This window comes from Erythranthe guttata, chromosome 3, assembly GCF_056151865.1.
Source record: "Erythranthe guttata isolate IM_541 chromosome 3, IM_541, whole genome shotgun sequence".
NCBI lineage: Eukaryota > Viridiplantae > Streptophyta > Magnoliopsida > Lamiales > Phrymaceae > Erythranthe > Erythranthe guttata.
Genome location: NC_142535.1, coordinates 16,159,573 through 16,173,417, shown reverse-complemented (window position 1 = coordinate 16,173,417; position 13,845 = coordinate 16,159,573). Strand labels below are relative to the sequence as shown.

Sequence of the window (13,845 nt, the reverse complement as noted above, 5' to 3'; positions counted from 1 at the left end):
GGAAAATGTCACGTTAGCATGGGTAGAATCGGAATTTTTTGGGGAATATTCTTTCGAATCAAAAAGATTTCGTGAAAAATCACACCTTGGGGGGACAGTGTAAGACGGAAACTAAATTCGGATGGTTTCAGTAATTACATACAGATAAGGATGCATTCGCAATTTAGCTTCAGTTCAGGGAGACTTTTGTAATTTACCCATAATTTTATCTTGTTGACCGAATTTTGTTCCTAACATTTCAGGCCCGCCTCAACTCGATAAGCCCAAATTTTTGGGCCATTAAACCCATGCCAATTACCATCTAATACAACAAATGTAAGGGCTACAAATTAAATGCGGCCTAAATCAATACATAATTTGATGTATATTCGAATATCGCCGATTCCGACCATTCACCGATTACAAATATTTTACATTTCAGGTGACTAAAAGTTGAAAATTTTCGAATATCGCGGATTCTGAACCAAAAAAATTCAGATGTTGGGACGAGTTTTTCTATTCAAATTTTCCAATTTGTTTAAGATATGTGTTGCAATTTGCAAGTCACTTTTAGAGTTTGTCTTCTTATTTATTCTTACAACAATGGGATCCATATTTGTCACAAGTCACTTTTAGATTTTGTCTTTTATTTATGCTTACAAAATATTGCTTCTATCCATGGCCCGATATGTCCGAAGATGACAGATAAGAAATAAATAAAATAAAATAAATTTCAAAACGTGACAAAGTCTTAAATGTATTTTAAATGACGATTAAAAATGGGAAATTAAACCTACCAAAAACAAATCGAGCTGGAGTAGCTTAATTTTTCTGCATATTATATTATATCTTTCTAATCGAGCTCGAGCTCTGGTTGAGATTCACAATTTAACAAACACATATATATGTATTCGATTTTTGTTCATTATGTTAACAAAACAAGCTCAAACGAATTTTTAAAGAAATCGAATATCGAGTAATTTAATTTGACTTCTTCTAAGGTGATTTTAAATGAGGACAAAAGAGTCATTTTGTCACACAAATAAACGGATACAAAGCTGTGAGATTCAAAAAAACGCCCGCCACGTCAGCAGAGTAACACCGGGGGTATAAGTGCCACAATTACCGGTAGTTTTAAGTACCGAAAGCGATATATCAAATAGTTTAGGGGTCAAATTGCGTTTTTAATACTTTGTTCTTGATCTTAAAACCCTAATTAGGTAAAATTATTGATTCTCGAGGCCCCATTTAATTTATCCAATTGAATCAAAGAAAGCATGGGGCCGTTATTGTACGTTACCCCGCATTGCCGACATCCGTAGCACCACGCGCCTAAACACTTGGGAAAAAAATCCGTTATGTGTGGATCCATATTGGGGGGTCTGAATGCTGCTAAATCGGCCAAGCATTTATGTTTTCTTTAATTACTCTCTCCTCACACAATGGCTGTGATATTATTATATTTATCTTGTGAATTTCGCCCATTTCTTTACTGTTTTTCTCGGTTTTAATTTTAATTTTTTTTTTTAAATTTTGGGTTTTTGGATCGTGGGAGTAATGTTTGTGGATCGTTGTTGTGTTGTAGTGGTTTATGGGTTGGGTGGATCTTGAATTTTTCAGTCCCCTTTTGTAACCCTAATTTTTGTATTTTCTCTGTTACATTTCTTGAAGAAGGAGGAAGAGAGGATTAGTGATTTGGGGGTGATTAGTGAGAGGATTAGTGATGGGTATAATAAGCACAATCATGGGGGTTTTTGGATTTGGGATTGGGACAACAATTGGGATTGTGATTGGGTATTTCATGTTTATATACTCGCAGCCAACTGATGTGAAGGTTTGTTTCATTTTTTCCCTCTTTTATTGTTTGTTTTTTCTGTTTTTCTTTAATTTTTAATTCTTATTTATGTGAATGTTTGTTTTATGTTTCTCTTGATAAGAGTGTTACTGATACTGAGTGTTGATTTGACATTTTCAATTTAGCTGCATTCTCTTCGAGAAATTATTGGTTCTCGATTTTGTCGAAGAGTTAATCCCCCATGAAATTCTTATGTTAATACCCTGATCATGTGGTGTTCGTATTGTCATTTGGAAATTGGAAATTTTGTGAAAATTTACCTGAAAATTTCTAGCCGTAGGAATCTGAAAACTATAAACGGGAGATGTATTGAAATACGTTTTTCGAGCTTTGAGGCTTTATGCTGTAGAAATTTTATTTAGTCCAATGGATATCCGATTTTCGGTTTTCGATAGTTTCATTTTTGTAGAAATAGTCTTTTTTGAAGAATGTGAAATCGTATTTAAACAATGTTAAATTTCTCGTATTTATTCTCGGCAGGATCCAGATATTCGTCCCTTGGTCGAGAAAGATTCCAAAAGTCTCGAACAACTGCTCCCGGAAATACCCGTTTGGGTTAAAAATCCAGATTATGATCGGGTGAGTTCCATTTCACAATTGTCTGAAAAAAAATTCACACTACTTTTTCATGGCTTACTGATTCTAATTATCTCTTGCTATGCAGATTGATTGGCTGAACAAATTCATTGAATATATGTGGCCGTATCTGGATAAGGTACGTTCGTAAAATGCTTATGTTGTAGTGTATTATTTACGACGGAATATTGACGATTTTAGGTCCTTAGGCAATTTGCAAGATGGCGAAGAAAATAGCCGAACCAATCATAGCTGAGCAAATTCCCAAGTACAAAATCGATTCAGTCGATTTTGAAGCTCTTACTTTGGGTTGCCTACCTCCTACTTTCGAAGGTTTTATTTCGCTACTTTTCTTTTACGTGTGCGTGTTCTTTTATCTAGTTTTTTTTTTTTTTTTTTTTCTGTTTTATTTTTCTTCATCTTTCCAAGTAAATTCGATGTGTTGCTAAAATACGAAACTTTAAACTCTTCCATGATGCAAAAACGGAGAAAGTGATCCACCGCCTACGGAAATGATCGGTTTTAAAAAAAGTCACACACCCTTCGTACGTCTTAGTCGATATTTATTTCTTATATCGTCTTTTCTTAATCGTCAATATTATTTACCGTGAAATGCCAGGAATTAAAGTATACAACACCGAGGAAAAGGAATTGATAATGGAACTAGGCCTTAAATGGGCAGCTAATCCTAACATCCTTGTTGCTGCTAAGGCATTTGGATTGAAAGCTACCGTCCAGGTATATATATATATATATATATATATGAATGAGTGTGTAACAAATTAAATTTCTTACTTTACGATAGTTTATTTTAACCTCGTGTATAATATTAGGTGGTGGACTTGCAAGTATTTGCTTGCCCTCGTATCACATTAAAGCCACTGGTTCCTAGCTTCCCTTGTTTTGCTAATATACACGTTTCCTTAATGGAGAAGGTACGTTTTTCATTGTGTTTTTTTTTACTTAGAAAAAGAAAAAAACCCGATAGTTATGGTTAGAGTTAGTTAACCGTGGTTGTGTTTTTTGTAGCCACATGTCGACTTTGGAGTGAAGCTTCTCGGTGCTGATGCTATGTCAATACCTGGTGTATACAGAATTGTGCAGGTATTTTATTTGCTCTGATTAGGGTTTCTTTCGTAAATTCATATAGTTTATCTTCTTTGTATATTTTTTATAATTTTTTTTTATGGCTTCTTTAGGAACTTATCAAAGATCAGGTTGCGAATATGTATCTATGGCCGAAGAGACTCGAAGTTCAGATAATGGACCCCGCTAAGTAAGTCGAAATGTGTGTTTTTTATTTTATTTTTTATTATCCTACCGTTATTTTTTCTATTTATGTTTTTTTCTGAATCGATAGAGCAATGAAGAAACCGGTGGGAATTCTGAACGTCAATATTCAAAGAGCAATGAAACTCAAGAAAAAGGATCTTTTAGGAGCATCTGATCCTTATGTAAAGTTGAAACTCACAGACGACAAACTCCCGTCCAAGAAAACGACGGTCAAACATAAAAACTTAAATCCCGAATGGAACGAAGAATTCACTTTCGTTGTTAAGGATCCCGAAGCTCAAGTTCTAGAGCTCAATGTCTTCGATTGGGAACAGGTATATATATATATCTGTTTTTTCGTATTTTTTTTTATTTTTTATTTTATAATTTAAATAAAATTGTATTTGTTTTACAGGTTGGGACACATGACAAAATGGGGTTGAATGTAATCCCGTTAAAAGAGCTGACACCAGAGGAGCCAAAAACGTTCACTCTCGATCTTCTCAAGAATCTGAATCCGGACGATGTTCAGAATGAGAAATCGAGAGGACAGCTCGTAGTTTTGGTCAACTACAAACCCTTTAAGGAGAACGAGGTTCCGACCAATGTGGAAGATTCCGATGGGGTCCAGAAGGCTCCGGAAGGAACGCCAGCTGGCGGTGGCTTGCTCGTCATTTTAGTCCACGAAGCTCAGGATTTGGAGGGCAAGAACCATACCAATCCTTCTGCTCGTATACTCTTTCGTGGCGAGGAACGCAAAACTAAGGTAAAAAATTAAAATTAAAAAAATAATAATATATATATACGAAAATATAAATATAATTTAAGACGTATATTTGTCACAATTTTGTAGGTTGTAAAGAAAAATAGAGATCCGAGATGGGATGAGGAGTTTCAGTTCATGTTGGACGAGCCTCCGACCAATGAAAGGGTTCATATCGAAGTTACGAGTACTTCGAAAAGAATGGGTTTATTGCACCCCAAGGTAAATTTGTTGATAAAATTAAATTAAACAAAAAAAAATTAAATTAAAACCATATTTCGATTTTTAATTTGTTTATTTTTTTGGTCGTAGGAATCTTTGGGGTATGTGGATATATACCTGTCGGATGTTGTGAGCAACAAGAGGATAAACGAGAGGTACCATCTCATCGACTCCAAGAATGGACGGATTCAGATCGAGATGCAGTGGAGGACTTCGTCTTGAGGGGCATTTCGGACATTTGTGAATAATAAACAACATATGCAGCAATGAATTGTTTGATTTTAGGAATGATTGATTATTTGTCTTTGTTTTTGTTTCGGTAGTTTTTCGTTAATTATTTGTGCATGTGTTTGGATACGGTCGTAATTAGTTTGAACTTTTATTTTTTTACGAGGAATCATTCATCTGATTTGTTCCTGGTGTGGATTTTTAAATTTTAATTTTAATTTGTCGTTGTGAATTTGAAATTTAACGTATTTATAACGTGAGTAGCTCGAATTCATTCATGTCAATTTCTTGGATAATCGCCAACGGGAATCGGTGATTAGATTTTACGGATCTTCAGGGAAAAAGAAGAAGAAGATGAAACGGGAAACCCTAGAAAAACTTCAACACGTAAACTAGTGTATGAAATTTCCAAACGACTCATCGGAACCCATGTCGGGTGGCACCAATTGAACCACCACGCACACAAAAGTTTGTCGGAACCGTCGATCTGACCAGAACTCAAAGATCCGACTCTCGCTAATTTGAACACACTTGGTCAATCATCTCGCAATCTATTAACGGTTTGAAATTGACCCGGTGCAAACTTAAAATAATATATATATATATATATATATATATATATATATATATATATATATATATATATGAGTAAATTACAACCACCCCTAAGGTATGGTCAATTTACAAAAAAAATCCTCTTGTTTGGATAATTACATCTACCCCTCAACTATGATATTTTCTTACACCTCCACCCTTATGGTGTCAAATTCAACATAATCATCTCGATTTCATGGAATGTGCTCTAGTTTGTACTCGTTTTGGAGTAAAAATACAATTTTTGATGCACCACGATCTGATATGTACAAGCCAAAAAACACATATTATGATCATCTTGCTTCAAAATGTGGAATACGAATGGGTGCAAAAGTGATAATATTCCATATAATCTCAAAGATTCCACTAAATTTGAAACCGCGATGGTAAAACTGTAAGAAGATTTATAGTTGAGAGGTGGTTATAATTACCCAAACAAGAGGGGATCTTTCTAATTTGATCATACCTCAGGGGTGGTGGTTGTAATTTACGCTAATATTTATAATGTAATATTTAAAATTGAAAGATTTGTATTTATGAATGGGTAAAAATTAAACATAGAGATGCGGGCTCATCTGAGTTATCGTGCAGACGCAGTGTGACTGGTCCATCAAATTACTAGATATTGAAACTGACAAATTGAGCCAATGGCTATTTCAATTTAGTAAAAGTTGGTCATCATAACTTAGTCAGTCTGTCACATTTCACATAGCCCCAGCTACTACTAGACTACACTATTTCATTTTCACCTAGCTACCTTATCATCATTTTCTTAACGAAAATATATATAAATATAAATATTTGTCCTACATAATTTTTTCACGTACAACATGGTGTAAACTCACATAGTCATTTTTTTGTCCTACTAAGTTAATAATTGGTGGCGAAACCAAAATTTTATTAGACTTTTTTTTTGAATTCACTTGAATTTTGAGTGGACTAAATAACAAAAGTTTATGAACTTAATAAATACGCAAGTGTAATATAGTGGAATGTTTTTCGACTGAGGGTCGAAAAAAATTGACGGGGTCCATGGCCACCCCTAACCTTATACTGGCCTCCCCACTGGAAATAAATTTCATATTGATTGGAGGTTTTTTTTTTCTTCTAATTAATTCGTTCTAATTAAACCTCATGTACACTATATTCTTATAATTAAATTTTTTTAGTAATAAATTAATCTAGAATTTCCATTTTTTTGCGCAATAATAAATGTACTAATTTCAACCGTAGACTAAGTTCATGCATTTAGATTCTCAGTCACATCAAAGCATTTGAAATTATTTTCATTACGTGCATGTCAATTTTTATCATGCCTTTGTTACAAAATAATTTAAAGCAAAAAAATAAAATAAATAAAAAGAAAAAGAAAAAGAAAAGAGGATACCTGTTTATATTCTTCACATCACTCTCTCTCTCTCTCTCTCTATATATATATATATATATATATATATTGTGAAATATAAATAAATGTATGTGAATTTGTTCTGTTTTGGTAGTGGATACATTTTTTGAGAGGCTGGGGAATATATGCTGCTTCTTTTTCTCTCCACAGCATAAGAATTTCTGTTCAATAATCTAAACTTTTGGTGTGCAACCAATTTCACTTCTTAATTAGTATCTTATTTTTAAATTGAACAAGTCTACGCTTGGGATTAATCCAATATTAAGGGAATGATTAAGCCGTGTTTCTATGGTTTTGTAGAACATACATGATACACCTAGTGAACTACACCATTGATCTATGTGTAATAACACACATATGTATGTGTTTAATGAGTAGTTATTTATGTAAATTTACGGTTTAAAACCACATGATGTGATTCAGCAAATGTAGGGATCTCGTAATCCGTTCTTTTTAAACCTTAAAGTTGAATAAACTAACATGAAACTTTAATACCTTAAAGTTTCTATTTCTTTTGTTGATCCTGAAAAGTGTTTATTTTCATTAAGTGCGTGTTAAAAAAATATTCAAGAAGAATAATATCAGTTTATTGTTTTATCGATTTAAACTCAATTTACTTAATAATCAAATTACTTTCACAATCCAATGAAAATTTTGAAATTATAGCTATATGACGTGAAATCACTCGAGACGAGTTGGAAAATTCGAATTAGATTAGATTAATCGCACGTAGAGAATCAAATACAAGCTATGGTTGTTGACTCCCTCAGATGAAAGCCGTGGTGAATCCAGAATTTCAATTAAGTGTGTTCGAAATTTTCTATAAAAAAAAAAAAGAAGGTGCATTAACAAATATTTTTTTTTACTAAAGAATAAAAGTTAACCTTTTTTTCTAAAGTACAAATATAATACTTAGAATATCTTTCGAAATGGTTCAATTTCTATATAAACATCTACATTCCATCGATTTCTTGGTTATTGTGAATTTTTAATAAAATTCCAAATTAATTTCAATATAAAAAGAAAATACATTAACAGTCTGATTAACTCGAGTTTAATAAATAAAATTCAGGTGAAAATAAAAAAAAAAATTAAAAAAATAGGAAGAAGTTACAAAAGGGTAATACCCAATTGCAAGCAACAACTTACTGAGTAGTAGCAAAATAGAGTGAGAGAGAGAGGGGTACATTCGTCTTTTTGGGTAAGGACAGTCCGAACCTTTAGCCCGGCCCCATTTACCCGAACCCGTACTCGGAAAAGCACAAAAAGTGTTTACATTTCATTTGCCCCACAACCCGAAACGAAACTGCGTCGTATTGAGACCAAAAAAAGGTTGAAACGACGGCGTTTGGGTTTGCTTATCCGGCCGTACAAAGCAGGGGTTCTGACACGAGGGGAGAAGAAGAAGAATAAGGTCAAGCTATGTGATAATGAGGCTGTCTTTCAGTCTACGTCCAGTCACTCACGCCGTCAATTGACAGACTCTACTATACTTTTTTTTTGAATTAGGTTTTGAATTGTGGGTTTTATAGGGCGGTATTGTTTTGGCATCATGTGATTTTTTAAAAATAGAAAATTAATATTTAAATAAGAAAAAAAATATATTATTGAAAATTAATATTTTAAAATAAGACAAATTTATATTATTTTGATTGTATATATACTAAAATAAATTGAGGTTTTAAATGGTTCAAACTAGGGGTGTGAACGAGCCGAACTCGCCTCTTTTGGCTGGCTCGAGCTCGAGCTCGAGTTTATTTTGTCGAGCTCGAGCTCGAGCTCGAGCTCGTCGAGTTCCTCTTTTTTTGGCTCGAGCTCGAGCTCGTGTCAATTTTGTCGAGCTCGAGCTCGAGCTCGAGCTCGTGTCAATTTTGTCGAGCTCGAGCTCGAGCCCATTGTCTTTTTTTTTTTTTTTTTTTTTTTTTTTTTTAATTATTATTTTATTATTAAAAATTATTTAAAAAAATAAAAAATAAAAACCAAATTGTAATTATATATATTTTTAATATTTGTATTTATTTCTATAATATTTTATATTATTATACATTGTTTAAATAAAAATAACATATAAAAAATAAAAAATAAATAAAAAAATAATAATAAATCCGGCTCGCGAGCACATGAACAACTGAAAACCGGCTCGAGCTCGGCTCGTCAGAAAGCTCGAGCTCGAAAATCTCGAGTCCGAGTTCTGGCTTTTTACGAGCCGGCTCGTCGAGCTCACGAGTCGGCTCGGCTCGTTTACACCCCTAGTTCAAACCGATAACTTTTAAACAATCAATCAATAATAATCTATTAATTACACGAAGGTATATGGTTCATATAACAATTTATAAATAACTGTTCAGTACATATAACAAACATTCGATTACCTAAAATATACTGGGTGAAATTAAAATCAAAATTATGACGAATGTTTGTGTGCAGTGTGCACGTAGCTAATCAGTTTGATATGTAAATGACCGAAATCAACTACCGACTGACTCATTGAAGTAGGAACGATAGTTTCAATCAATTTATATATAATACTGTCCATTGACGATTGACCGATAATACCACACCAGTCAACTTATTTTCTAAAAATATATTTTTAAAATTTTAGTTAATTACGTTGCAAGTAGTTTATATAACTATTAGTTCATATATATATTTAAAAAAAGAAAGAAATTACCCTCTATAATTAATAAAAATAAAAAAATAAAATATTTTTTAGTATTTAACATGAAGATGAATTTAGAATTTCATTTATTTTTCCCTCTGCTTCCGTGATAACGGCGTGAGAAATTTTAACGGTCCCAACATCCCAAGATCATCCATCATTCATCATCACCATCACAGAAGATTAGAACCGCAGAGGACTCGCAGAAGAAGAATCAGACAAAAAAGATTCACGCACCCAACTAAATAAAATAAATCGACTTCCTTTTTTTTTTTTTTTTTTTAATGATTTAATCTCATCATCTTATAAAAAAACTCGTCTCTCGTGCGTACAACACAATATTCATCATCAGCTTCCATTGATGCAAAGAGAGAATCAACAATGGCAATATCTTCTCTCCTGTTTCTCATCTTCGTCTTTTACCCGACTGTATTTCTCCATGCGTACTCCGATCTCGATACCCTTTTAGATATGAAATCATCCCTCGTCGGGCCTTCGGGTTCGGGCCTCCACGACTGGGTCGGGCCATCGGCGTCTTCTTCATCAGCCCACTGTTCGTTTTCCGGCGTCACCTGCGATGACGACGGACGGGTGACGTCACTGAACGTCACCGGCGCCCCGCTCTCCGGGGTTCTTCCGCCGGAAATTGGGCTTTTGAATAAGCTCGTGAACCTCACACTTGCTGCCGGTAATTTGACCGGACCTCTGCCTATTGAAATGTTTGAGTTAACGTCGTTGAAGTACGTTAACCTCAGCTGGAATTTGCTTAACGGCGTTATCCCCGGTGAAATGGTGGTGAGACTCGCTGAGCTGGAAGTTTTCGACGTATACAACAACAACTTCACCGGGAGTTTGCCTGCCGAGTTTGTAAAGCTGAAGAAACTCAAGTTCCTTAAACTCGCCGGCAACTATTTCTCCGGCGAAATTCCGGCGATTTACTCCGAGTTCGAGAGCTTGACTCACTTGGCTCTGCAGGGCAACAGTTTGACCGGAAAAATCCCTTCCGGCCTGGCCAGAATTCCGAACCTTCTGGAACTGTACCTCGGGTATTACAACACGTACTCCGGCGGTATTCCGCCGGAATTCGGCTCCATATCATCTCTTCAGCTACTCGATCTCGGTATGTGTAATCTCACCGGCGAAATTCCGGCGAGCCTCGGAAACCTCAAACATCTCCACACACTGTTTCTTCAGGTTATATGTTTGATTAAATTAATGTTGATTAATGACGTGATTAGAGATAATTACTGTTTTTATAGTTGGATTAAGAGGGGTAAAACCGTAATACTGAATGTTTCCTTTGTGGGGGTAATTAGGTAAATAACCTGACGGGGCAAATTCCGGCGGAGCTCTCTGGATCGACGAGCTTGATGTCGTTGGATCTCTCGATTAACAACCTCAGCGGAGAGATTCCGGCGAGTTTTTCCGAGTTGAAGAATTTGACGTTGATTAATTTGTTCCAGAACAAATTCCAGGGCCCACTCCCTGGTTTCATCGGCGATCTCCCCAATTTAGAAGTTCTACAGATTTGGAACAACAATTTCACGCTCAGCCTGCCGGAGAATCTCGGCCGGAACGGAAGGCTGTTGCTCCTCGACGTCACTAAAAACCACCTGACCGGGAATATTCCGGCGGATTTATGCAGAGGGGGGAGATTGAAAACCCTAATTCTGATGGATAATTACTTTTACGGCCCTCTCCCCGAAGAGCTCGGCGAGTGCAAATCGCTGACGAGGATTCGGATTAAAAAGAACTTCCTGAATGGAACAATTCCGGCGGGGGTTTTCGCCTTGCCGGAGCTGGACATGCTCGAGCTCGACGATAATTTCTTCACGGGAGATCTGCCGGAGGAGATCTCCGCCACTAGTCTCGCGAGCCTCACGCTCTCCAACAATTGGATCGCTGGAAAAATACCGCCGGCGATTGGAAACTTGACGAATCTCGAGATCCTATCCCTCGACATGAACAGATTCTCCGGCGAGATTCCGGCTGAGATTTTCGACCTCTCGAAGCTCTCAAAGCTGAACTTCAGCGACAACCGCTTCACCGGCGAAATTCCGGCGTCCGTCGCCGCCAGTACCCACCTGACATTCATCGATCTCAGCCGGAATAATTTGATCGGAGAAATTCCGAAAACTATTCCTCGGCTACAAATTCTTAGTGTACTGAACCTATCGAGAAACCAACTCAACGGAAAAATTCCCGGCGAACTTGGACTGATGAAGAGTTTAACCGTATTAGATCTTTCGTACAACGAATTTTCCGGTAGACGCCCCTCGATCGGACTGTTAAAAGATCTCGATGACCGATTCTTCATCGGTAACCCAAATCTCTGTCCACCTCACACCACCTATTGTCCTTCGGCATTGACTCCACCGAAGGGGTCCTACAAAAGAACTCATTCCTCGAAAATCGCGATCATAATAATCGTACTCGTTTTCGTTCTAATGATTCTACCCGGAATTTGGGTTTTATTCAGGAGGAGAAATCTGAAAAAATCGAGATCGTGGAAGCTAACAGCGTTTCAAAGACTCGACTTCCGATCCGAAGATGTTCTAGAATGTTTGAAAGAGGAGAACATAATAGGCAAAGGTGGGGCGGGGATTGTCTACAGAGGGTCCATGCCAAACGGGATCGACATCGCAATCAAACGCTTGACTTGCCGAGGCAACAGCCGCGGAGATCACGGATTCATGGCCGAGATTCAGACACTCGGCAGAATCAGGCACAGAAACATCGTACGCCTCTTGGGGTATTTATGCAATAACGACACAAATTTGTTGCTGTACGAGTACATGTCGCACGGGAGCTTGGGCGAGATGATACATGGATCCAAGGGCTCGCATTTGCAGTGGGAATCGAGGTACAGGATTGCGGTCGAGGCGGCCAAGGGGTTGTGCTACTTGCACCACGATTGCTCGCCTTCGATTATTCACAGGGATGTGAAATCGAATAATATTTTGCTCGATTGTGATAATGAAGCACATGTGGCGGATTTTGGCCTCGCTAAGTTTTTCCATGAGGCTGGTGTTTCCGAGTGTATGTCATCAATTGCCGGCTCGTATGGCTACATCGCACCTGGTTAGTGGTTCTTGATTTCGTATTTGCTTCTTCTTGAATACATAATGTTGCATTTTGGTGTCGAATATTTACAAAGATTCTATTTTGGGGGATTATGGATCTAAAATTGAACCCGAATGTATGAATTTTACACCTAAACGAAGAAAACTATGATTGTATTAGGTTTGTCTACAAGTCTAGTTGTGAGTTTGAGAAAATCTATGATCGAGATAAACGCCAATTTTGTGTTTAAATTTGATTCGTTAAGTAGCTTTATTTGAGTGATTTCTGATGTGGTTTTTTTTATAAAAAAATAGAATACGCGTACACGCTGAAAGTAGACCAAAAGAGCGATGTGTACAGCTTCGGCGTAGTTCTATTGGAACTGATTGCCGGGAAGAAACCGGTGGGTGAATTCGGTGATGGTGTGGATATTGTGAGGTGGGTTCGTGAAACGGTGACCGAACTTCCGCACCCGACCGATGCGGCCTCTGTGCTGGCGGTGGTGGACCATAGGCTGACCGGATACCCACTAGCGGCGGTGGTGAACTTGTTCAAGATTGCAATGATGTGCGTGGAGGAAGAGAGCTCCGATCGGCCGACGATGAGGGAAGTTGTTCACATGCTCACCAATGCTCCTCCACCTCAATCCACCACCACCACCACTAAACTTATATGACAACTCTTTAATCAAGAATTAAGGGATATTGATTATGTAATTTATGTGGTGGTGTGTTTGTAATTTTTTGGTAGAAATAAAATTGGCAAATGTAGATGTAAAATAAAATTTGCCCTTGTATTTGAGAGGAGTTTGGTGTAATGTTTATATGTGATTTGCTGGTAGTTTTATAATTAATAAGCACTTAATTAATGTGTAATTATATATCACTTTATTTGAATGTTTAGTGTAATGTTTTTTGTGATTTGCTGGTAATGTATTAATCCATAGTTTAAAAAGTTGTAATGTGTAATTTTATTATCCTTGTATTTGAATCTAGCTTTTATTTTGAAATTCACTTTACTATAGTTGTTATTATTATAGGTTGGCCTTAGGGTGAAAGTTGGAACGGAATTTTCAATTTTCGCCGGTTTCGATCCGATAAGTTCTGATTTTGGAACTTTTTACATTTCGATTTTCAATTCTTTTGGATTGGAATTGAAATTATATAAAAATGTTATTTGGAATTTTCGATTTTTGATTCGATTTAATTTTGGAGAATAATTCCAAAAAA

The 13,845-nt window shown here is 36.4% G+C and overlaps 2 protein-coding genes across 2 annotated transcripts; both read left to right on the top strand.

The window, feature by feature from the left end:
- The first annotated feature begins 1,017 nt into the window (after window positions 1-1,017).
- Window positions 1,018-5,134, top strand: SYTB (Calcium-dependent lipid-binding (CaLB domain) family protein). Its single transcript, XM_012980252.2, has 12 exons — window positions 1,018-1,813; window positions 2,315-2,413; window positions 2,499-2,549; window positions 2,620-2,743; window positions 3,030-3,148; window positions 3,244-3,345; window positions 3,440-3,514; window positions 3,610-3,686; window positions 3,771-4,017; window positions 4,098-4,448; window positions 4,536-4,667; window positions 4,758-5,134. The coding sequence occupies exons 1-12, from the start codon at window positions 1,703-1,705 to the stop codon at window positions 4,887-4,889; spliced, it is 1,620 nt and encodes a 539-aa protein (XP_012835706.1). The 5' UTR covers window positions 1,018-1,702; the 3' UTR covers window positions 4,890-5,134.
- A 4,575-nt stretch (window positions 5,135-9,709) lies between these two features.
- Window positions 9,710-13,491, top strand: CLV1 (Leucine-rich receptor-like protein kinase family protein). Its single transcript, XM_012980253.2, has 3 exons — window positions 9,710-10,747; window positions 10,870-12,634; window positions 12,931-13,491. The coding sequence occupies exons 1-3, from the start codon at window positions 9,935-9,937 to the stop codon at window positions 13,290-13,292; spliced, it is 2,940 nt and encodes a 979-aa protein (XP_012835707.2). The 5' UTR covers window positions 9,710-9,934; the 3' UTR covers window positions 13,293-13,491.
- Window positions 13,492-13,845: the final 354 nt, after the last annotated feature.

Coding starts and splice junctions, on each gene's coding strand:
- SYTB (XM_012980252.2), top strand. CDS start 1,703: ATGGGTATAATAAGCACAATCATGGGGGTTTTTGGATTTGGGATTGGG. Junction 2,744..3,029: donor CCTACCTCCTACTTTCGAAG/GTTTTATTTCGC, acceptor GTGAAATGCCAG/GAATTAAAGTATACAACACC. Junction 3,515..3,609: donor GTGTATACAGAATTGTGCAG/GTATTTTATTTG, acceptor TGGCTTCTTTAG/GAACTTATCAAAGATCAGGT.
- CLV1 (XM_012980253.2), top strand. CDS start 9,935: ATGGCAATATCTTCTCTCCTGTTTCTCATCTTCGTCTTTTACCCGACT. Junction 10,748..10,869: donor TCCACACACTGTTTCTTCAG/GTTATATGTTTG, acceptor GGGGGTAATTAG/GTAAATAACCTGACGGGGCA. Junction 12,635..12,930: donor GTATGGCTACATCGCACCTG/GTTAGTGGTTCT, acceptor ATAAAAAAATAG/AATACGCGTACACGCTGAAA.